We start from the raw sequence: 24,058 nt of genomic DNA, 5'->3' as shown, positions 1-24,058 counted from the left end.
AGGGTGCATTTTCATCACATTCGCTTAAGGGGGAATCATGCTCATTTGTATCCAATAATGCAGATTTTTATCCAAAAATGCAGTTCAGCCCTCACTTAAATGTCTATCATTAATTAACACAATCTGGAAATTCCCTCTTTATGTGATAGTTTGTCATGTAACAATTTGGCTCTCATTTTGGGGGTAAATATCATGTAAATCCTGTTGTTGATAAAGACAAACCCGATTATACATCAGACTACCATGCAGACGCAAAACATCACCTTTCTGACTTATCATCAGATTTACATTAGTGCCCAATCTTCATGACAAACCTAAAGAAGTCAAACCCTTTTCAGCTATGCAGACTTTTTTTTAATAGGAATGGGATGAAATCTACTATTTTTTGTAGAGGTTTATATAGCGCCGACTTGACCCGAATCGGGTATCAGAACGCTTTACATAGCACCAGGTATGTTACATGAGGAAACACATTCATTTTTGTTAGACACGGGGAGATTAAGTGATTTGCCCAGAATCACAGGATGTTCAGCATCATTGCAAAGACTCGAACCCAGTTCCCCAGATTCAAGGTCGACCGCCCTAGCCGTTAGGCCAACTCCTCTCCCCTTTTCCTTTGGTCACTTCTTTGTCTGTCATAAAACCCACTGCTTTAAAGTCTAAGGACCTGATGTCGGGCAATCCAGGAATGTGTTTAAACAGGGAGAGACACTTTACTCTATTTAAGGGGTAAAGTTTTCAAGATTACGCTGCTCACTTTACTGAATCTCCTGTTGAGAAGTAACTTGCTTCTGTCTCTTGAAGTGCTAAAACACTTGTTCTAAGCTACCTTTGCATATCATGACTCCCCATTTTTATGTCTGAGGTACTAAAGTCCTTATAACAGTAGTTACTATATGAATAACTTTAACTTTTTGATCATATTGATTTGACCTTTAAATGGATGTTATGATTTGAATACCAGGTTTACTGTACAGTTAATCAAAATGAGTAGTGTATTATTAATGAATTGTCAGTTACTAAACAAGACTTTACCCTTATGAAGGAGGGAGCTGAGCCCAGTTGTACTTTGCAGAATATGACTTCACCAAGTAGAAATGAACAGAAACAAGTCCAGGCTCTACTGCAGGTAATTGAACAATGTACTCATATGTCTAAATTTATATTATTATATAATATTGAGTTTCAGTGTTATCTTTGTGGAAAGATATGTTTTTTGTCATGGGATGTGTATTAATATTCATAATCACTGAATATCTCCCAACCATCAATATATGCGAACCTGGAAACAAATGGTGATACATCAATTGTAACGCTACCTATCTAGAGAAAACATTCAGCCCAGAATGTTTTCTCTAGATAGGTAGCGTTACAAACTGCATTTTATTTTACGTTTAGTAGTACTACAGTAGTACTCCTAACGTATTACAAAATGCAATTAAAAATACCACATGCTGAGAGATGTCCGCATCTCCTATCTTTTCTATGTGCAGAAATCTTTGCAAACTTAGGTCTATGTGTGAGTTAAAATTATTGGAGAAGGTAAGGAAGAGTTTAGGGAGGAAAATGAAAAAAAAAACACCTACACACAAATAAACCCATTGCTAGTCACAGGCTGCACTTCTAAATACAGCCAGAAAGGACACAAAAGAGTGGTATATGTATTCCATCTCAGTCTTAGAATATGCCCAGCGCCACACATCACCACTCACACGTACTGCAATACACCTCCATCGCGAACAATGGAGGCAGGGTCTTAAAATATCCCCCTATTGGAAATAGTGTTACAATAGTTTAAATTATTTCAAAATGCACTGGACCTACCAATTTACTAAAAAAGACAATAAATATAATGTTATGGCCCCCAAAGAAAAATAAAAAATTTAGCAGATATGGTCGACTACACAAACCAGAACTTGTCCCTGAGAAACATTTATATATACTATCCACTATGTAGTTATAAGTGAGTAAGCCTTTCCTAAGAGAGAGCAATTTTTTGATTTGCTGATAACCCTTGTGCCTCTTCATGAAACTTTCCCCCCAAAAAGTTCATCCATCTCAGCTACTCTCTGACAAGTTTTGGGGTGATCTGTCAGTCGCGCGAGGTGGGGTATGGGTGCCAAGAAAAAGTGGAGCGTAAGAGAAAAAACGAATGAACAGAATTACACCAAATTTGGCAGAAAGCTAGATATTTATCTGGAAAGCGCGCTTTTTGGTATTTAGTGTAATTCTGTTCAGTAATTTTAAAGAAATTAAGATTTTAGTATTAAATCTCTTTATTGACAGATTGTGACGCATGTACAAACAACACCTGACCATATTGCCCCAGACCCTCCTCACGTTGCAAAACAGAAAGCTCAGGTAATAAGACAAACAGAGCTGTGGCACGCTATAGGACCAATTCCAGGACTGGGTACATTGTTGATACAAACAATCCTTATTAAGAACAAGGAAAACCAAAAACAACCAAAACCCCCCCATGCCCACCCGAACCCCCCTCATCCCACCCACCGCCCAAGTTCCAAGTCTACCACCCCCCACTATCAAGGGCTCTGTCTCATTAACCCGTCTCCGACTTATACGCATCAATAAGCGCAAATAGCGAGGACAGGTAACCTCTCAGCTCAGAGTATTTAGTGCCCTCTCCACCCAGTGTTAAAGAAAGCTTCTCCATGCCCAACACATGCCACAAACGATGGAGCCAACCCTGAAATGTGGGAGTATGTGCAGTGCGCCAATGCAACAGAATATTCTGGACAGCAGAACCCAGGGTAATAGCTATTAGTCGGCCCCTACGGGAGCGCAGTGGATATATGATAAGATTTGGCAGCCCTAGCAATACATAAGAAGGAAACCGTGGAATCTCTGTGTTGAAGTGTGCATCAACCTCGTCTAGGACCTGCTTCCAGTACCCCTGAAGCTGAACACAATCCCAGAGCAGGTGGACCAATGTGCCTGTCTCCCCACACCCTCGCCAACATGTCGCCTCCCTAGAGTGATCAATCTCATGCAGCCTCTCCGGCGTGTAGTACCAATACGTTGCGACTTTAGTGAGGGTGTCCGTAAGACCCATATTATATTAAGAATGCCGGGCCCTGTAATAAATGCCCTCCCAATCTTTGTGGCTAAGAGTCCGACCCAACTCCCTTTCCCAACGTGCCTTCCCTGAACTATATATGTGCGTGTATTTGGCTTGTAACATTCTGTATAGGTCCCAGATGATTTTTTTTTTGGATTTTCGTGTGATTAACCAGTGCTCATATGGCCACAAATGCCTGTCAGCCGGGGGGCGCACTTGGCCGTTGAGTGCCCTATGTCGAGCTTGGAGATATCTGAGCCTCCCCAAATCTGGCAGACCATATACCTGTCGGAAATCCGCGAATGATGACACCCCCCCTACGCATATAGGTGATACAAGAATCGGCACCCCGCCGGTCGCCATTGTGCGAAAGCCACGGAATCTTGCCCTTGGTTAAAATCCTGGTTCTCCACCAAGGGTGCGAGGGGTGACGGAAAAGAGGTGAGCTCATGTTTGAGGTTAGTGCTATCCCACACTTCCATAAGGACCCTGGTAATGTGGGATGCATACAGGTTGGGGGGTCTAATCTGCCGGCGGAGGAAGGGGAAATCCTGGAGCGACCCGCCACCGCTTGGTCTTGAAAAAGCCAATGCTTCTCAGACTCCCATCTGCTCCACTCTACGATGAAGCACAATTGGGCCGCTTGAATATAGAGAAGTAGGTCTGAAAAGCCATCCAGCCCAGGCGCTTTTGCCAGCTTAAGACAAGAAATTGCGGTGATGACCTCCTCTGGCCTAATGTCACGGTCTAAAAGGTCCGCCTGATCTTTCGTGAGGGCGGGAAAAGGAATGGAGGCGAGAAAGGACTCCCCCGCAGATGACTCAAGGGAGGACCCAGCATAAAGGGTGGCATAAAAATCACTAAACGCAGAAGCTAAAGCAGCACCCTCTGTAGCCCGTCCCCCCCCTGCGAGAGGATCTCCTGCACTGCCTGTCGCTGTCGCACCTCGCACAACTTGTTACCCAACAGGCGCCCACATCGGTCACCGCCAGTATAATACGAGTGTTTCAGCCGCAAAGCAGCGTACTCCGCCCGGTCCTGGTCCAATGCAGCCAACTGGTGCCCCATGGCTTTAAGTTGTGACCAAACCCTGGGGTGGTCCTGTTCACTGGTGCATTTGTTCTAACTACCTCGTCTGCTGTGTGAGCTCCTCTCTTTTATGCGCGCGTTCGACATTGTCTGCCGCCGAAATCGCAATGAGCTCACCCCGCAACACTGCCTTTAGCGCAGCCCATTGTGTCGCTAGTGTGGTGTCTGTATTGCTATTATGCTTAAGATAGTCTGTTATGACCCCCTTAAGTCGAGCAACCACGTCCTTACGATGTAGCAGCGGTTCCCACAGCCTCCAGCACCTCGTCACGCGCGAAACAGGTGGGAGGGAAAAGACCACGGTCACTGGCGCATGATCCGAAAGAGATGCAATACTGATATCTACACCCGTCGTGAGTGCCTGAAGTGATGTGGAAGCGAGTATGTAATCTAAGCGTGCATATCTCTTGTGTGCATTGGAATAATAGGTGTATTCCCTGTCCCCAGGGTGAAAGCGATGCCAGAGATGCACCAAACCCACCCCCGCAAACGAGCCAACCCTTCCGAGGAGAGAGCCCCCGCCTGAGAGGTACGCTGACAGAACCTATCCAGGGTGTTGTCAAAATCTAGATTGAGGTCTCCACCCAGCAGGACATGGCAGTCTGATGTATTGGAAGCCTCACTAAGTGCAAGGTGAAAACATTTCTCTTGACTCTCATTAGGGGCGTACACTGAGCCTATAGTAAACACTGAAGAGCCCAAGGAGTACCTATATGTCAAGAGCCTCCCCCTTATCTCAGCCCCCTTCTGCAAAACCTTACCTTGGTGGCCTGAAAACGCTGGGCCACCAAGATCGCGACACCTGCGGTTTTTGTGGCAGCGGAGGAGAAGAACTGAGATGGAAAGTTACGGGACCTGAGGCGGTGGCAATCCCTCTGCAGTAGGTGTGTCTCCTGTAAGAGGCATTTGTCGGCCTGCGAGTGTTCTAAGAGGGAAAGGACCGCCTTGCGCTTCACCAGGTTGTTTAACCCCTAACATTCAATGTAAGGACTCTGAGTTCGGTGTCAGGCGTTACTCATTAGTTACTTGAAAGTGCCCATGGAACGTGTTTACCAGCGAATGGAGTGAGTGGGGAGACCCCGCTCCTCGAAGTCGAGTGTGGACAGTGCACTGGACCTTCCCGATGGAGCTCTGCGGAATTGGAACACACAATCCCTTCCCCCAGCTTCCCTGCCCCAACAAAAACCCCAGAAAAAAACAAGCAAAACATGTTCATGACCGGTAAAGTGGTATAATGGGGTAATCCATGAACTCTCAACAGCTCCCCCTCCCGACGACAACCCCCTGCAATAAAAAACAAGACAGGCCAGCATGCTTAGATGATTCACATAAATCAACCAGTCTGGGGGGTTAGTGTCCAAGGCGGTCGCCTCAACCGCAGCCCTTTGACCCTCTGCGATCACAGCCGCCGGAGGCTTCTTCATCCACCCTCTCCGACCTTGCATACGCCACCGAGGCTTAGAATCATCCAGCTCGGTCACCGGGCACTCCGTCTCATGTTCTTCCGCAGGTGGAGCAATGGCCAACAACCGGCAGGCCTCCGAAACGGAACGTAGCTGATGCAGTTTGTTCTCCAATTTAAAGACCAGGCGGAAAGGGTGGCCCTAACTATAAGAAATGTTCTGCTGCTGGATGTGGGCCGTAACAGGCTGAAAGAGTTTGCGCTTTTACAAGGTGAGCGCCGAAAGATCTTGGAAAAGGACCGGTGACTGCCCTTGAAATGTCAATGGATGCATCTGCCTGGCCCTCTGTAGGATCTCCTCCTTCGTGCGAAAGTCTTGTATACAGACCAGAATGTCTGGAGGGGGCGCCGAAGTGGCTCGCAAGGCCCCCACGCGGTGAGCCCTATCTAGCCGCAGCTCTGAGTCCAAAGGGCGCCCCAAGATAGGATTGAAGAGTTCCCTTGCATAACGAAATAGGTCTTTTGTTTCCTCGTTCAATGGCACATTGCGAATCATTATGTTATGCCGCCGTGAGCGGTTCCCCAGATCTTCCAGATGCGTCTGGAGATCAACCTGCTGGTCGTGGAGCCGTACGATTTCCTGTTGCAGAGCCGCGAGTTCAGTATCTGTATTATCGCTCTTCGTTTCAAGCTCGGCGACCCTTTCCCCAATGCCGTCCACATCCTTGCGGACGTCTCGAATTTCACTCATGAATTCCTTTTTCAGGTAATGGATATTATCTCTCAGGGATGTGAACAAGGACTCCAAAAAAGCCTTAGTGATAGGCTCCGAACCCGACGTGGGCTCCGGCGATGCTTGTTTCTTGGCAGATGCCATGGCGTCCTGCTGTTGATTTTCCTGGACCTTGGCAAAGAGATCCTTGGACATCGCCCACCCCTGGTGCCACCGTTCCCCTCAGACCAGGCGTCTTATCCACCGTACACCTGTCCAACAGACCCACCGTCTTCGTCTTCTACGGGCCTACCTACGCCCGTCTAGAATCACCGCTGCAAGGCCCAACGACTGCACTCTGCAGGCAAGTGCTCCTCCCAGTGCATGAGCTGAGTAGCCTTGGACGCCGGGGCGGAGGCGGACGGCGCTCAGGCTTCAGCCAAACCTTGCTACAGTGACACCGCTTCCAAGTCGCCCTGTACGATGGGTACCTGAACCAAATGCTCCCCCGGTCTCAGCAAGTCCTTCAACCCCAGCCAGCGGTGCCTCTCATAGGTGGTCCTCCACGTAGCAGCGCTCCCAACCAGCAAACAGTCTACCGGCCCGAAGTTGTGCGCAAGCGGGGTCTCTCCCCACCACTCCACTTGTGGCGCACAATCCAACAGGCGGTATCTCCCCCGACGTCGCCGCCGCCCAGAGCCACCCAGGCACCCGCCTTCCCGCTCACCAGAAGCGACTGCAGCCGTCCGTTAACGGGCACCCCCAGTTCGCAAGCCACGCAGGGGGCCCTACCGCAGACCAGAGTTCCAAGCCTCTCCCACTCTTGCACCCCAGCTGGTAGGCTGTATCTCACCGGGGGTGTCCGGCCGCTCCCCAGGCGATGTGTGGCCGGGCCTCACACTCACCAGCAATGCCGCTGGAGTCCTCTCGCACGCCCGCTCCGATCCGGGCACAGCAGGTCCGCCCCAAGATGGCGGCGCTGCTACTCCTCCACTGCTCCGCCACTGGGCCCCGCCACCAAGAGAGCACCAAATCTCCGCAGGCAGGCCCAGCCAGGGGGGCCGAGCTCCAGCACCAATCACCGCTCGCCACAGCACCCCGATGGCAGCAGGTAACTATGTAGGCCGCTTCTTCCTGCTCTCTGCGCTGGCGCCGCGGGCCTCGTGTAAAATGCCGGTCCAGCTCGACCCACCATGATGTCATCGGCCCCGGCCTCCGGGGGACCGCTCCAGCTCTCCTCCACCAGAGTCACCGCCATGCAGGCTGCAGCCCTGTCCGCAACCCCGGGTCTCCCCAGCTAGGGCGGGCCCAGCACAGCAAGCCTCCCATCACCCCGTCACTGCTCCAGGCCGCAGCATCCTCGCCAGCCGCAGCGCTGACCGGCCTGACGGGCGAGCCACTCAGTGTCCTGAAACGGCACCCGCTGGGCCCCGGACAGCTGCTACACCAAGTTAAGGGCCGACTGTTGCTAATACGGCGGGAGCTCCGGAGCAGGACGTCTGCTAACTCCACCATCTTAGCTACGCCCCCCAGAAATTAAGATTTTTAGATATTTGTTGCCCAGGACTCTAGCGGCAGTCCCGTGGGAAAACCATTAATCTGAATGGTTGGTTTCATTAGACACCTGCAAGAATGCACAATGTGAGTGGCGGCCACAACATCAAGAAACGTTTTGTGGCCACTGTTTTGTGACTTAGGAACTTGGGGGCCTATTTATGAGACTATTTGCGTTGCTCTTGCACCACACAACATGGTGCTAGAGCAATGCAAACCTTAGCACAGATTATAGAAGCCATGCAAAGCCACCTTGTGTGGCCCTGAGTGGTTCTAAACATCTGAAGTAATACAATGCAGCGCACATCGCTACATTGCGTTACTCTGGCCTGGGAAGAAGTTCCATGGGCGTTGCATAGAGTTCCCAAGCAACTTCCATGGATTTTGAGGCTTCTCCAGATCTACAAGAATTTATAAACTTGGGGATGTGCCAAAATCTTACACCTTCCCAGGGGAGGCATAGCAAGGAGAAATATCTCTATTTCTCCTTGTTTCTTCTTTCTATGTGTGCTGCATTCTGAAGCACACATAGAAAGAGGAATATACCTTCCAGGATTGCTTTTGTGCAGGAAGGTGTGTCTTACTGCACTAAAACAATCCTGCATGCAACGCAGGCACACTTGCATCATGGTGCAACAGTGCCTGTGTTGGCACTAGGCTGCCAAAAGCATACCAGCGCAAGCTAAGGGATGAGAATGCACCATATTGCCTTAAATATTTCACATTTCTGCCCTTTCCATAGTAAGCAGTGTAGAGAAAACAGGTGACTTGCTGTGTTGTGTGACTTTCCCATAAATGAGACCCTCAATCTCCATGTTCTAAAAACAAAAAACAGAAAAATCAGAAGATTCAGCAAAGGGAAACCCTGACATCCTAGCCCTTATAAAAAAAAGTATTTGGGTTTGATTCAGTCCTGCAGGACACCTACAGGAGTCAGCATAGGCCAGGCTCTGCAGCCAGAGCGCACCCCCTACCATTCACAGTCAATCAATCAATCAAGTTGTAATTGTATAGCATGGCTAATCACCTCATGGGGTATCTAGGCGCTGTACTGCGGTGTCAGTTTAACACCTAGGACTTGAATACCTTCCTGAAGTGGGTCAGCAAGGGTGCGGTGTAGAGGTGAAGGTGTCACAGGCTTTGGAGGCGAGGTGGGAAAAAGAGCGTCCTCCGGAGTGGCAGCAGCAGATGCGTAGTGTCTGAGCGAGGGAGAGGTGTGTGGTACAGAGATTTCTTGTTACCTGGTGGAAGAGCAGGTGGTGGTTCATCAAGGCTGGTCCTTGATTATGAAGGGCTCTGTATGTGTGGGTCAGAATATTGAAATTGCATCTCTTCTCGACGGGGAGCCATCGGAGGTCCTTCAGGTGCTGGGTGATGTGTGTCCTCTAGTGCAGGTTGAGGATCAGTCTGGCTGCTGCGTTCTGGATTGTCTGAAGTCTTTCCATAAATTCAGCGGTGGTGCCTCCATAGAGGGCATTGCTGTAGTCTAGTAGGCTGGTGATGAGGGGCTGTGTTAAAGTTTTCTGTGCGCTGATGGGAAGCCATCTGTAGACCTTGCAAAGCATACGGATTGTGTGGAGAGTTTGCTGTCCAAGATGATGCAGAGGTTGCTGGCGTGGTCTTTTGGCATAGTAGTGCGTCCGAGCTCCACCGGCAATCAGGAGTCGTTCTAGAGGGTGGTGTGTTTACCGAAGATCAGAGCTTCCATTTTGTCCATGTTGAGTTTCAGGCAGTTGTCTTTCATCCATGCCACAATGTTCTTTATACAGTTGTGGAAGTTGGTCTTCGTTGAGGTGGGGGTCCCCTGAGATTGAGAGGATGAGCTGTGTATTGTTGGCATAGGTGATGTTGATATTGCATGATCTGACGATGTCTAAGAATGGTGTCATGTAGATGTTGAAGAGGTTTGGACTAAGGAATGAGCCTTAGGATACGCAGCAAATGGTGTGCTTAGGTAGCGAGGTGAAGGAAGGGAGCATACTCTCTGGGGCATCCCATGAGAAAGGATGCCATCCATCTGAGCACATTGTCTGTGATTCCAATCTGGCGTAGTTGTCTGATGAGTGTGGTATGGAAGACGGTTTTGAAAGCTGCGGAGCAGTCCAGGAGGATAAGGGCGGCTAATTCTCCTCTGTCCACAACCAAAGACAGCAAAGGGTTTGCTGCAAACGTGTGATCATAACAATACTTTATGTTAAAAAAAACATAGAAATTCACTGAAAAAACAAAGGTTAGTTTGCGATTATACATTAGGAAGTAAGATTTTAACTTACACTTGAAAAAACCTTAGAAATATATTGAAATTAGCCCATGAAGGGCATTATCGGGCACTCATTCTTGGATCAGTGAATAATAAATGAGCAACTCCGGCTGCTCATTTGTTCTTTTCCCTTTATTCATTTTCTTTTGTATTTTTTTTTGTAGATATCCTGGTCACACCCGAGACATACAACTTTCTTCTTTTTTGAAGAAAAAATAAGAAGATTCATCAGTCTCTGATATACAATGCACACCGAGGTAGCTCTCTAACAAAACAAGAAGTAGTTTCTGGGAAAAGCCTCAGAGGTTGGGAGTAGTTCAGGATCTTAGGGACTTATTTACAAGAGTCCTAAGACGCTGGAGCGGAACTTTATTTAATGCTCTGGGGCTGCAAGCCTCCAAATCATATCTATGTTTCTATGTGTTGATGCTAAGCCACCATGGGCTCATAGATATGTAGTAAAAAGCTGTGTTGGCTTACTCTGAGTAACCTCATGGATTGTGACGCTGATCCAAATGTACAAAATCACAGAAACCTGGGTAGTGCCAAAACTTATGCCTGTCCAGGGCAGGCAGGCTATATTCTGCCACACACAGAGAACGAGGAAGATGCCTACAAGGATTGTTTTTGTCCAGGAAGGTGCGCCTTCCTGCACAAAAACTATACTGCCAACAACAGAGACACCCTTGCACCATGGTGCAAACGTGCCTGCTTTGGCGCTAGGCACCAAATTGTGCACATGGCGCAGGTAGAAAGGACCGTAATGCACCATATCACATACAAATGTTGCATTGCTGCCATTTCAAATTGGCGTAGGGCAGAGCAGCACAGCAAGCAAAAAGACTGGCAGCGGTGCCCTGCTCCAATTGATTTGTAAATGAGGCCCCTAGTTTTCCAAATGATCCATGCTCTCCCTCAGTATTCAATCTGGGAGGAGTGATCCTTCATCACAGTTGTTGGACATCTTTAATATTTCACTGAAAAGGGAGAGGGCACTCATATTGTAGTAGGGTGCAGTGGGGGTCCCACTACTAAAAAAAAACTACAGGTGATCCTAATACATTGAATAGCTACTACCTGATATCGTAGCAGCCTTTCCCAGCAAAATTACTAGAAAGAGGGGTTAGTGACCATCTCTAATTCCGATTATGAGCCATTAGTATCTCCGATGAATTCCAGGTGGGCTTTCATCCATAGCATGGGAAAGAGACCACATGATGTTATACAGAGTATGTTGGACATAGGAGCTGGACATCACTTACACTTTTTGATTTAAGTGCGTTGTTTGATACCATCCCCCATGAATACTTATTTGTCAGGCTTTACGGAGGTCAGAATCAGTGACCAGGCATTAAGTAGGCAGTTACCATATTTGACAACTTGGTCTCATGCCAATTTTCTCAAAGCCATTCCGCTCAGAGGCAAAAAAGATCAAATGTGGGGTCCCAAGAATTGCATTAAACCCGATCCTATTTAGCATATATATATATGGCAATCAATGCAAAGCTAATTTGAAGCTTCAGACTTGCACTTTTATCAAATGTAGATGATACACAAACAGTGATGTCATTTGCCTAGGAGATTAAGGGGCTTATTAAGAGTATGGCGGTCTTGGGGCCTCCTTAGTCGCTGTGGCAATCCTACCACCGCCACCCCTGTGGGTCTGCTCACCATATTTTGGAGTGTGGTGGTTGGACCACCACAGGAATGCCACCTCCACCGAGATCCAAAACCCTGCAGCGATGGCAGTGAGGAAAGGGGCAGGTATATGCTGGGGGTACCAAGCATATTCCGATTTGCATATCCACCCATATCCACCACCCATTTCATGGCTAAAGGGTGGTGGAGATGCAGGTGAGGGGGCCCTAACAGGTCTTCCTGACAATTCTAGGACTGGGGTTGCATGCGGGGGGCACATTTTTGGCCCATGGAATTGCACCCTCATTCCTGCATGGTGTGGCGTGCACGACATGGTGCATGCCACACAAGTGTAGGAACATGCTGCAGGCACTCTCACTGTGGCAGTCTGCTGTTATTAAGGCTCTCATATGAGCCTTAAACACCCGCTGTCATAGGGCCTCTGCAGCACCGCCCACCCGCCCTGGATTCAACTTTGAATCCAGCAGGCGGGTTTAATAGGAGGACCATCAAACTTGTGACCTGGTCGTAAGGCATCTATTGAGAGCATCAAAGAGTGTATGAGCTACGTGGCAGTATAGTTGGGCTCACTCAATCTAAATAGGGAAAGGACAGAGGTATTACTGTTGTGCGGTGCATCATTGATCTGGTCTCCGGAATGGTGGCTGGATAAACTGGGATGTGGCCGGATGAACTGGGAGCTACACCCAAACCAAAAAAGGCATTAAGGAAGCTAAGGGTGATTATGGATGAGTCCCTTCCTTTCAACCAGCAAATGAATGTCATGAAGTCCCTAGGTGTTTATTACTTAAAGAATCTTTGTTAGCTACTATCTCCATTGCGTGAGAACAGCAGAAACACTATGTTATGTGCAATAATATTGTCATAAATCAATTACTGTAATGCCTTATACCGTAGCTCCCAGAGCAACTCATACAAGGATTGCAACAAATGCAGATTGCCGTACCAACTGTTCTGCTATGGCTACCCCTCTGCAACCTGACATCACACCACCTAAGAAAGCTTCATTGACTGCTAGTCCAACAATAGATTTATTTTAAAGCAAAGTGTATGTGTCAGAATTTACAATAAAATTGGCCCTCGATTCCTGCAATAAGAGATTTAACAGATACATCCCAATTCACACATCTATTTCGAAGGAATCAGGACTAATTATGGTACCTAGAATTAGGAATGCAAAGTTAGTGGGTATTTTTAATATAGGATATTAAATGTTATATGATTAAATAATAAATGTAATAAATGTTTAATATAGTTTATTACATGTTTTGCAATTAATAACAAGCAATTTTTATATATTTCTTTTACATTATTATTATTATTATTATTATTATTCATATTTTTATCTATTTTAAATAATTTCATTTAATTTAACATTATTTTCTAAGGGGTTTTATTAGAAGAGCCTACTCCATTATTTTCTGTGGCAGGGTGTTATAGTACCAGTGGCTGGCCATGTGTGGTGCTACATTTACTACAAAAGTGTAAGTCTTACGAAACAGTAAGTGGATACCAAAAAATAGTAACCTTACTCAAAAGTGTAAACATAATCAAAAGTGTAAGTCATCTTCATGAATCAGGCCCTTTATCGTTATCTGGCATACTTATGGCTGGGGATTGACACAAAGCATGCTTAACCCCTTCGAGGCGGATGACGAGCTCAGCTCGCCATGAGTTACGCCTCTCGTACGCTCATGACGAGCTGAGCTCGTCATGAACCGCGGGTTCTTTTAAAACCCAGCGCACAGTGGGAAAACCGCTAGCGCGCATGCGGTTAAGCAGTAGGAATTACTTTAGGCAATCTTTTGACCAGGGCTCGGATCAGAGATCTCCTTCCTTGTCAATCACTGAAGGAGTTGGGCTGTGAGGGAGAAATTCTGAAACCACAGCATGCAGTACCCCATTATACCAAGGAATCCCACACCTCTTTTAGTGTACATGGTGGAACCATCGGTAACACAACTGTTATCCAATCCTGAGACACCTTTATTGCACTTTTTCCTAATTCTTACTTTAAATAGATTACTTTAGTCTGACTATATTGGAGTTTTTCAAGGGAAACCTGGCAGGATATGTACAAGAAAATGTCAGAGTGCTGTGTTACTCCAAAGTTGGTAACGCAGTTTAAATGCAGGGATGCACCATATTTACAAAAATACAGTACACCCCTGTGTTTCCCCTAACTCAGGTGCTAAAAAAAGCTGCCTAGCACCAGGGCAGTCACCCCTTTGCCATGTTGCCAGGGTGCCTGTACTGCAGTGGTGATTGTGTATGTGCTGTGGCAGGGATCTGGGCCATAATCACAGCAGGCTTTTGGGACAAAGTGGAAACTGCGGATCAATATATCATCAATCACTCTCAAATCTTAGACCATTCTCCAAGATACCTCATCAGATTTGTGCACAGGGAGAAGAGGGGTGTTACGTGGGCTTAAAGTTATTTGTCTCATAATAGTCTGACTCAACAAGCCTTGAATTACAGGCTAAATTCCTGCCTCATCTTCCTGTGTCAATTTGTACCGGGGACTTTGTGGTAGTTTCAAATACCGTCTGGGCACTCTGCATCTTCCCTAATTTTACACCCTTTTCTGCCCAGAGTCCAGTTGGCGCTGTTTTGCCAAATTGTCAGGTATTTAATTCAGTTTGGGAGCAGTCACATTCTGCATCTTCATCAAGGTCATCATTTTGACATGTGAATCAGGATCTATTGTTTGTTTTAACAGCCCTCAGGAGTAAATTACATAATATAATTCATTATGTACAATAAATCCCTTCTCAATAAATTCACCAGGCTGGTGTAACTGACCCAATTTCATGCTGTTCTTTGATGAGACCTATAGTTACTGAGACAGAGTTTGAAATGGGATGAGTGATAGCAGAATTGAAAATCCTTGCACTCATTGTCCCGAGAGGGTTCAACTGGGTACTTCTGTAGGCCTCATAGTAGAACATGCAGCCCAGTACCAACCAAGAAATCCACATTGAGCCATTCACTCTCCCTTTCACATTGAAGCCGTAAAATATTCAGTAGAATACTGCGCAATTAGCAACATTTCCTATATTGTTTTAACTTGCCAACACATAGCAAAATGTTGCCCCGAGTGCAAATTTCAGGCCACAACCCCACCACAAAAGCTGACACCAGGGCCGGCATTCCCTGCTGAGCTACATCCTTTAATCCACTATGTTGCTTATACACTTGCAGCTAACTATCATAATAAGCATTTATGTTCTCATCATTATTATGGGTAGCTGGAATAAATTGTGACCAATTTACACATTGCCACTACAGTAGTAAACACTGCATCAAAATCTGTCTACAATAATTTTGACAACCCTTTTATCCTCTCTACTTCTGTGTACTATTTTCGGGGGGTTACCACAAACTTGGAAAGTCCTTAGTAAATGACTAAAAATTATATCTGGTCCAAGGCAGATGAAGATGTCTGCCAGACCCAGCTCCTAAAAGTTATTCCTCTGTCCATTTAAATAAATGTGTTTCTGGAATGTCATCATCAGCCTCTGCCACCTGCTTGCTTGGAGACTCTTACTCTGCTCCCTTTTTAAACCTTCGGTGTCCTCCCACTTTCTTATCTTTCGCAGCAATTCCTCAAACTAATGCTGCAAAAGTCACTGACTGCACCCACCAGCAAGGGGATCTCTAATCCCCTTTGAAAGTGCAGGCGCGTGCCGCCTGCACTGTAAAAACATAGAATAACTGTTCCGTGTTTTCACATGAATGAACTGCCCAGGGGACAGCGTGAGTTGGCGGCTGGCCCCAGGTCAGGGCGTTTACCATAATGGGGCGCATTGACATTGTTTGAGCCTGGCGCACCTTTTCAATGGTGCGCTGGGCACAAACAATGCCAATATGTAATATGTAACGGAAGCACCGTTACATATAGAGCTAACACATACTGTAAATGTCTGAACCTTAAATATAAGTCATGACCAGAATTTTTCTTTGAGAGCGAGGTTTATACAGCTAAATAACATGGGAGCTCCTAGAGATCCAGCAAGTACAGGTAGTTATACCCTCGTCCGGCAAAGGGAATTTACTCAACAGTTTAGTCAGGAAAAACAGACATGCATTCATTATACTGGCGGGCTGTGCTGAGTGCACCGCCCACCACAATGGTAAGAATGCAGGATGCGTCCGCCGCTGTGGCGGGCGCATCCTAATGCTAGCCACGGGACCCCCGCCCTTATGGCGGGCAGTCCCTTTCACCAGTAGGATGACGGGCAGACAAAGTCCGCCCGTCATCCTAATGACCCCCTAAGTGAAGACACTGAGCAGGCCTCATTCACGTTGAATTCTTCGATAAATAGGGCTATGTCACCGGTAGAACCCCTTATAAATAAAACAAGCAATCGCAAAACACCTTCAGCACCTTGGTTCTCCCCAGAACTTTTGGAGTTCAAGAAAAAGTGTGGGCATCAGAAACAGATTTGAAGAACATGTTACATTCAAGAACAAGAAACTACAAAATCCTATTAAAAGAATACAAAAAACTGATTAAAGTAACCAAAATGAAATTCTGTACTAACAAAATAAAACAGGCCAATAATTTCCCTAAGGAATTATTTAAAACAGTTCGAACTCTAACCATTTTGGATGGAAAGAAAAACAAAATACCAACCAGTCAAGAATTGTGTGACAAAACTGCAAAACTCGTTTTCAGCAAAGTTAATAACATATTTTTAGAGTTTAATACTCATAGCACTGAGCCCTTTTCCACCGCTCATCCGGAAAAACAAAATAGAAGAATAATCTCTGATTCATCCCAAATCTTTTGCTCTTTTACATCTCTCACAACTAAGCAAATTGCTTCCGGCTTAAAAAAACATTAAATTAGGATCTCTTAAGGATACCTGCCCCGCGAGGGTGCTTTATAATGTTTCAGATACAATTGCACATTTTCTTACACCCCTTATGAAAAGGATTCTGGAAACTGGAAGTTTTCCAACCATTTGGAAAAAAAGCATATATACTTCCATTGATAAAAAAAACATCCTCATTGGAGGCTGTTGAAGTAGAAAACCATAGACCTATCTCACGCCTCCCACTTCCACCCAAGATGCTTAAAAAGGTAATGAACCAAGAGATCAATGCCTTTTTTGTTACCAACAATTTCCTTCATCCTGCACAACATGGTTTTAGGCCACAGCACAGCACAGAATCATCTCTATTAGCAACCACCGAGGAGATCAGATCTATCGTAGATAAAAGAGACAGCGCAATATTGCTTCTTTTGGACCTAGCAGCTGCTTTCGATACGTTGGACCACTCTGATAAGCGCCTGGACAGAATTGGCATAAGAGGATCAGCCCTAAAATTTGTTAGGTCCTTTCTCACATATAGAAAGCAAACAATATCCTTAGAGGGTTTCACCTCCACACCTTTCTATCTACCTTGTTTCGGTCCCTCAGGTGTTATCCCCGAGTCCAACCCTTTTTAATATATACGTCATCCCCTCATTCATTTGATAAGCTCACATGGGTTCTCAGTGTGTGTGTACGTGGATGACACCCAACTTGTAGTGTCGATCTCCTCAGACCCAAACAAGGTAGCAACCCAGTTTAGTGCATGCACGTCCGATATTGCTCAATGGATGGCCCAGATTATTTTTTTAACTCAATTCTGATAAAACAGAGGTGCTGCAGTTTGGTAATAGCAAAATCCTATGGAACAATGCCTGGTGGCCGCAAAATCTGGGATCTCTGCCAATTCCAGTTCAGAAGGCGAGAAACCTGGGTGTGGTATTTGACAACAAACTTACTTTTGTCGACCACTCCAATCAGGTAACATATTGTTTTCTAATGCTAAGGATTTTTAAAAAAATCCTACCACACCTCCCTCTTCAACTCAGGAAAACAGTGATATTGGCACTGGTCATCTCAAAGATTGACTATTGCAATGCTCTACTGGTGGGAGCCCTATCTCGAGTCTTGAAAATACGACAGACTCTTCTACAGCCACTAGAGTTCTACTTAACTCCCCCAAATTTAGTTTAGTATCAAAATCCATCAGAGAAGGTCAATGGCTCCCAGGTAGGGCATGTACAATTCTCTTTGTTGGATACATAAGGGACTCTACTAAAAAGATCCGCACTTACTTCAAGATACCTTTAAATGGTACCGACCCATTAGAACTCTACAGTCAAGCACAGCCAACAGAGTGCAGGTGCTGAAAATAACGAAAGAAAACTGGGGGTGGGGGGGGGAATTATCTTTCTCTCCCTCCAAACAGTAGAATGAATCTACTGACCATCTTAAATCTCATCCCAACCATTTAAGATTCAGAAAGGTGCTGAAACCTAGTTATTTTAAAAGAGGCCAGGTCCATCAGGAAATGTATTTACCACCACTTATGTTTTTCAGGTTTTCTGGATACTAGCGCAAAGACGCAAATACATATCTATAATAAACAACTATTATTACATTGATATATTTTACAGTAAATAAAGTTTTTGTTTGTTTTTTCTAATTTACTAATATAAAAAGCATCTATGGGCATATATACATTTAAATATATACATACATATAAATACACAAAACATTACAAAATTTAGAAATGAAAACAAATACAAAAAAATTTAAAAAGCACAATTAAAATATGAAAAAAAATAAAAATATACGTACACACACACACACATACATATATATCTATATATATATATATATATATACACAAATGATATAACATTTAAAAAACAAATAATAATATTACATATATTCAAACAATAATAAAAAATACAAAACTGTAAAAATAGACATACTAGTTCCACTCCAGTCTGTAAAACAATAGGGAAAGTGTTGGACTCAGAAGGGATAAGATTTATTATTCCCACTCCAGTCTGTGTAACAGTAGGGAAAGCATTGGACACCGATGCGGTAAAATGTACTCTTCCCACTCCAGTCTGTGCCACAGTAGCGAAAGCTTTGGACTCTGGAAGGGCAACATTTACTATTCCCACTCCAGTCTGTGCAACATAAGGCAAGCGTTGGGCTTTGGAGGGGAAGAATTTACTATGCCCACTCCAGTCTGTGCAACAGAATGGAAGCGTTGGACTCCGAAGGGGTAAAATTTACAATTAACACTCCAGTCTATGCAACAGTAGAAAAAGTATTTCATTTAAAAAACATAACATAATATAATAACTCTATTGGTTAACAAAAAATATAAATCTATCAATATCGTTTTCTTCATGTATGCATTTAGAAAAGAATTCAAAAATATAAAACATTAGTAATTAAGGTATACATTACAATTTTGTAATTCATTGATCATTAAATTTAAATTCCACATTATACTCCCACAAACATAACAACCCTCAATTAAAATATATAATTAACAAAAATAACATAATTAACATATTAAGTAAAAATAATTATTAACAAATGGTTAAATATTTGTTAAATATTATAATTGAATAACTTCCCATACCATTCCCCAATAAACACAAGAAAAATATAATTATTAAACTATTTCCATAATTATTTAATTAAATATTTAATAAAAAAAGTAAATTAATTGAAAATTGATTATTACTTAACTAACTTCCCACCTATACCGCTACTAACTAAAAATCCACACTTAAAAAATAACATAAGAGGAGGAGCTACGCTAGCAACCAAGATGGCCGCTTAGGCTCCCGGCTCCACCAACCTCCGTCCCCCGCCGGATAATCCTGCTACAAATCCTGACTTTACACCCTGCCTCCGGGCGTGTAAACTGTCGTGCAGTACTTTGGAGCGATCCCGGGATTTTTACCAGCTTGGTGGACGGAGTTATGTCGAGTTTAAGTTTGGGGCCTACACCAGCTTGTGAGCCGGGGACTCGAGTACTGGCCCAGCCGAGTTCCAGTTGAATAACATCGGCCGTGGGTGATCGACAGGGTCCGGTCCTCGGATGTGGAGAACTTTCTTAGCCCGATTTTGACGGCGGTTGTTGCTCTGGCCTACGATCGATGGAGGGTTGACGAGGCACGACTGTGGCTGTGGACAGAGGTCCCTGGCCCGGGGACCCGGTTTGCCGCTGCCGGTGTTTGCCGGGTCGGAGCCTTCGCTTGTGGTACCGGAGCCTGGATTGTTGCCTTGGTAAGCCCTCGGTCTCCCTCCGTGACAGTCCGTCCCAAATTTGCCGGTTCCCCCGATGAAGACCGGTGCCTCTGGGGGACGCGAACATGGTCGACTCGGAACAAAATTTGGTGGGACGGACTGAGTCTCAACCGTCGATACGGACTATACGGTCAGCTATCGGGGCACTACATTCCCATGTGGAGTCCATTGTCCAGAAAATGATTGCAGTCACACTCGGACACGGGCAAGAGGGACCGGACCCTGATCTGTTTCAATATTCTGTTCGGCCTATCCCACCCACGGAGGTCATCGCAATGGTAGTGGGCCCTGTGCCACGAGGGGTGTCGGAGCTTCATGGCAGTGTGATGGCCGACGACCGCGTACTCGATGCTCTCTATGGATTGCCAAGCCCACCATCATTGCCTACGATGTGTGGATTAATTGGTGCTTCCCTTCCGGATACTCTTGGTGGGACCTGTCTACCCTCTCCAACATCTTTACTACGACTGCAGAGACAACGGCGTCGGGAACTCATGTTGATGAGGGTCATCGTCGATGCCAACAGAGTTCCCAGTGACTTTAAAACTTTGCCTCACCTCGGACGGAACTTTACTGAACTGTTTCTGCAATTTGATTATCCTGCGGAGGTGACAGCCCGCCCGGAAGGGGCCTGCACGACTGATCGGAAGGGTCAAGGATTAGACTGACTGTGGGGCTCGGCACCAGGGGCTTTCTGAAGTGGGATTCGTTACCATTGTATTTACGGGAGGTCGGGTGGTGTTTACTGTTTCCCCTGTTTTGTTTTAATATCGCTTCATAATAGAGTTGTGTGTTTTATTCTGGGGGATTCTTGGTTCTGGAGGGGGGAGGGGGGACCGGGGTCCCGTACTGAGATGCCCTCCTCCACATTTACTACTTTTAGTATTTAGTTAGATGGGGCGACAGGCACACTGCTAGTTGGGGATAGGCGCAAGCCATATGCAGGGGTGCAGGGTGGGGGGCGGGGTGTTTGTCTAGTTAGCGTTTGTAGTTTTTATGTTTGAAATCCTTTAGAATCCTGATATAGGTGGTCCTATTGAGTCGCGAATTGTGCTTTGGGGTGGATGGGTTCTGGGTGGGTACTATTAGCATAAGTTAGCCAATTGTTGCGTACTTCATTATTGTATTCGGGATGCGGCTGTAGTCTGGTACCTTTTACTGCTGCGCCCTTCCCCCTCCCTCCTACTCTGGACTGCTACTCAATGTTTATCCTGTTTCCTGGGGAGGTGGGGTTGGAGGCTGGCATTTGTCAGAATATCCTGAATGTAGTACGGCCGCATGCCTGACGTAGCTTATGAGTAGGCTTTATTGATGATTCTCCGTCCATTATGCCCTGTATGTATATTGCTTATCCTTTCATTCCGCGCTGTAAGTCACCTGTTATTGTTTTTCTTTCTTTTTGTTTATTCAATAAAAAGATTTATTTAAAAAAAAAAAAAAAATTAATAATTACAGTTTACAAAATTAATCATCAATAAACTAATCAATAATAAACATTAATGAATTAACAAATTATTACCTAATTAACCTCCCACCCTATACCCCTACAAACAAAGCAAAGCACACCTAAGGGGCCGATTCAGATTCGGTAAAATCCCGTATCAATAGCCGTACGGAGCATTTTTCCCATACGAATCGTATCCTCGAACGTACCCGTACGCACGATGTAGTACGATGTGTACCCAAAGCAGTTCTCCGTCCAAATCGTACCAAAGCCCGTACGATTTCGGAACGTGCAGTACGCGATGTCCGTACGGATCGAAGCATCATTTTCCGACCCAGCAAGTACGATTCGTCCAGTCAACACTCCGTACGACTCTTTTTTTATGAGAGCTCAAATTGTCCGGAAAAGCAGAATTCGACTCAAAATGCGTGCAAAACAGACCCCCGGTACGGTTCGTACACCCCATGATCTTAGGGGTACGGTTCGTACACGTACACCCCATGATCTTAGGGGAACGGTTCGTACACCTACGATCATGGGGTACGGTTCATACACCCCATGATCGTAGGGATACGGTTCATACACCTATGATCATGGGGTACGGTTCATACACCTACGATCATGGGGTATGGTTTGTACACCCCATGATCGTAGGGGTACGGTTCGTACACCTACGATAATGGGGTACGGTTCGTACACCCTATGATCTTAGGGGTACGGTTCGTACACCCCATGATCGTAGGGGTACGGTTGGTACACCTACGATCATGGGGTACGGTTCATACACCCCATGATCTTAGGGGTACGGTTCGTACACCTACGATCAAGGGGTGTACGAACTGTACCCCTACGATCATGGGGTAATCCAACCGTACCCTATGTGATTGTGTGGCTCTCCGTACGAATTGCTCATACGCGATGTTTACCGTACAAATCGGGTACTCATTCCGGATCGTACTTGTCGGGTCGTACGGCATGTTTACAATTCGTACGGTTCACTTTCAGGGTCCGTATCGTACGGATTGTCCCTTGCTTTTCGTACGGTTCGCTACGATACGGATCGTACTACGCGATTCGGACGGATTTGTACGATTCGTACGGAAACGGCTACGAATTCGAATCGTCGAACGGATTTGTTTCCCGAATCGGAATCGACCCCTAAATGTTCACTTTTATATACAGGATATACATGATTAATTATCAATTAACTAATTAATAATAAATTATTAATACATTATTGCTTATTTAACTTCCCACTAGAAACCCCTACAAACAAAAAACCCTAACCTACAATATTACCTAAAAGATTATAATAAACTATTTACATAATTAATTATCAATTAAATAATTAATAAAAAAATAATGTTGAATTAATTATACTTATTAACTTCCCACCCTGTACCCCAGCAAACCTCACATCCCTCTATGACACTATAAATTACCATCAACAATGACATAAAAAACATATTAACAACAAAAATACAAATAATATATAACATACACAATTAAATATGAACTGAAATACATTTAAATAATTAAAAAACTAAATTTTTGCAACAATATTGCAAATATCAAAACCCCAGATATTCTTGTGAACAATATTACTTAACCCCATCACAGTAAGCGTGTGCGGAGGACGGCCGGGGGCCGTCCGAATCCCGCCCACTCATTAATTCACCCGCACCGTGGGAGAATGTGCACGGCGCGCAAGGGGTTAAATAAAAATTAAATATTTATGTCCATGATATTTCTGCACCACAATATTAGTGTGTCACAGTATTAAAAACTCAATATTTCTGTAGTTCGTTAGTAATGATTCGATATTATGTCAGAATACCAAATCCTTCTAGGACCTTAGTGGAGGCCCGAGATCGAGCTTTGAAATTCCAGGAACATTTAAGCAATGAATTGTTATAGGGCTTGTGGAGATACTGGTAGAACATGGTGCTGCATCAACTCATAATGCTAGTATTAACGCACTGGATAAGCCTTTGCTGGAGGTATGTTGTTCACACTTCGCTCTCAGAAGTGCTATCCCGTGTGCTGGCTCTCCTTATTCTCACTCACTCTTGTCCTTCGTTCACCCTTCCGGTTATCCGTTGTCCTGTCTTCCCCACACTGTTTTCCACTTCAACCTGTCTTGATTGTTAGCCCCTCTCAGGCCTCCTGGACCACTGTACGACGTGTACTTCCTGGACTTGATACGCTTTATGCCGCCAGGATATATAGCAAAGGTGCTGGAAGCGCACCAAGGGACAAATTGCGCTGCCGGTGTGTCACTTTTTATGACGCTCCAGCGGCACAAACCTGGAAATCATATCTATGAGGCCACGCAAAGCCACTTTGTGTAGCTATGAATGGCCTCATAGATATGGAGTAAGGCAAGGCAGCGCAAATAGCTGCGTTGCCTTACTATGCGCTCGAGAGGCATGCTATGGGCTTTGTGGTGGGTGTTCCCACGCTACACCCATGGATTATTTCCAAACCATGTTTACCTGGGGATGCGCCAAAACCTTACGCCTCCTGAAGTGAGGCGTAATGAGGAGAAATAGCTGTATTTCTCCTCGTTAATTTCTCTTTCCGTATGTGCTGCATTCTGCAGCACACTTAGAAAGAGGAAAAAGCCTCCCAGGATTCCCTTCCACCATGGTGCTAGGGTGTCTGCGCTGGCACTAGGCTGCAGAAACGGCACCAGTGCAGGAGGAAAGGAATGCATTGTATTAGATAGATACAGTGCTT

At 45.3% G+C, this 24,058-nt stretch overlaps 1 protein-coding gene across 1 annotated transcript in view; it reads left to right on the top strand.

The window, feature by feature from the left end:
• The window catches only part of CCDC171 (coiled-coil domain containing 171), a 2,807,212-nt gene that overhangs the window by 253,051 nt on the left and 2,530,103 nt on the right, over nt 1-24,058 (top strand). Inside the window, exon 5 of the mRNA XM_078675985.1 lies at nt 1,046-1,129. Within this exon, the coding sequence (XP_078532111.1) occupies nt 1,079-1,129 (51 nt within the window). The 5' untranslated portion in view covers nt 1,046-1,078. The remainder of the gene's footprint in view (nt 1-1,045; nt 1,130-24,058) is intronic.

The sequence above is a fragment of the Lissotriton helveticus genome, chromosome 2_1 (genome assembly GCF_964261635.1).
Source record: "Lissotriton helveticus chromosome 2_1, aLisHel1.1, whole genome shotgun sequence".
NCBI lineage: Eukaryota > Metazoa > Chordata > Amphibia > Caudata > Salamandridae > Lissotriton > Lissotriton helveticus.
The sequence above is the reverse complement of the archived record's forward strand: the minus strand, read 5'-3'. Positions and strand labels throughout refer to the sequence as shown.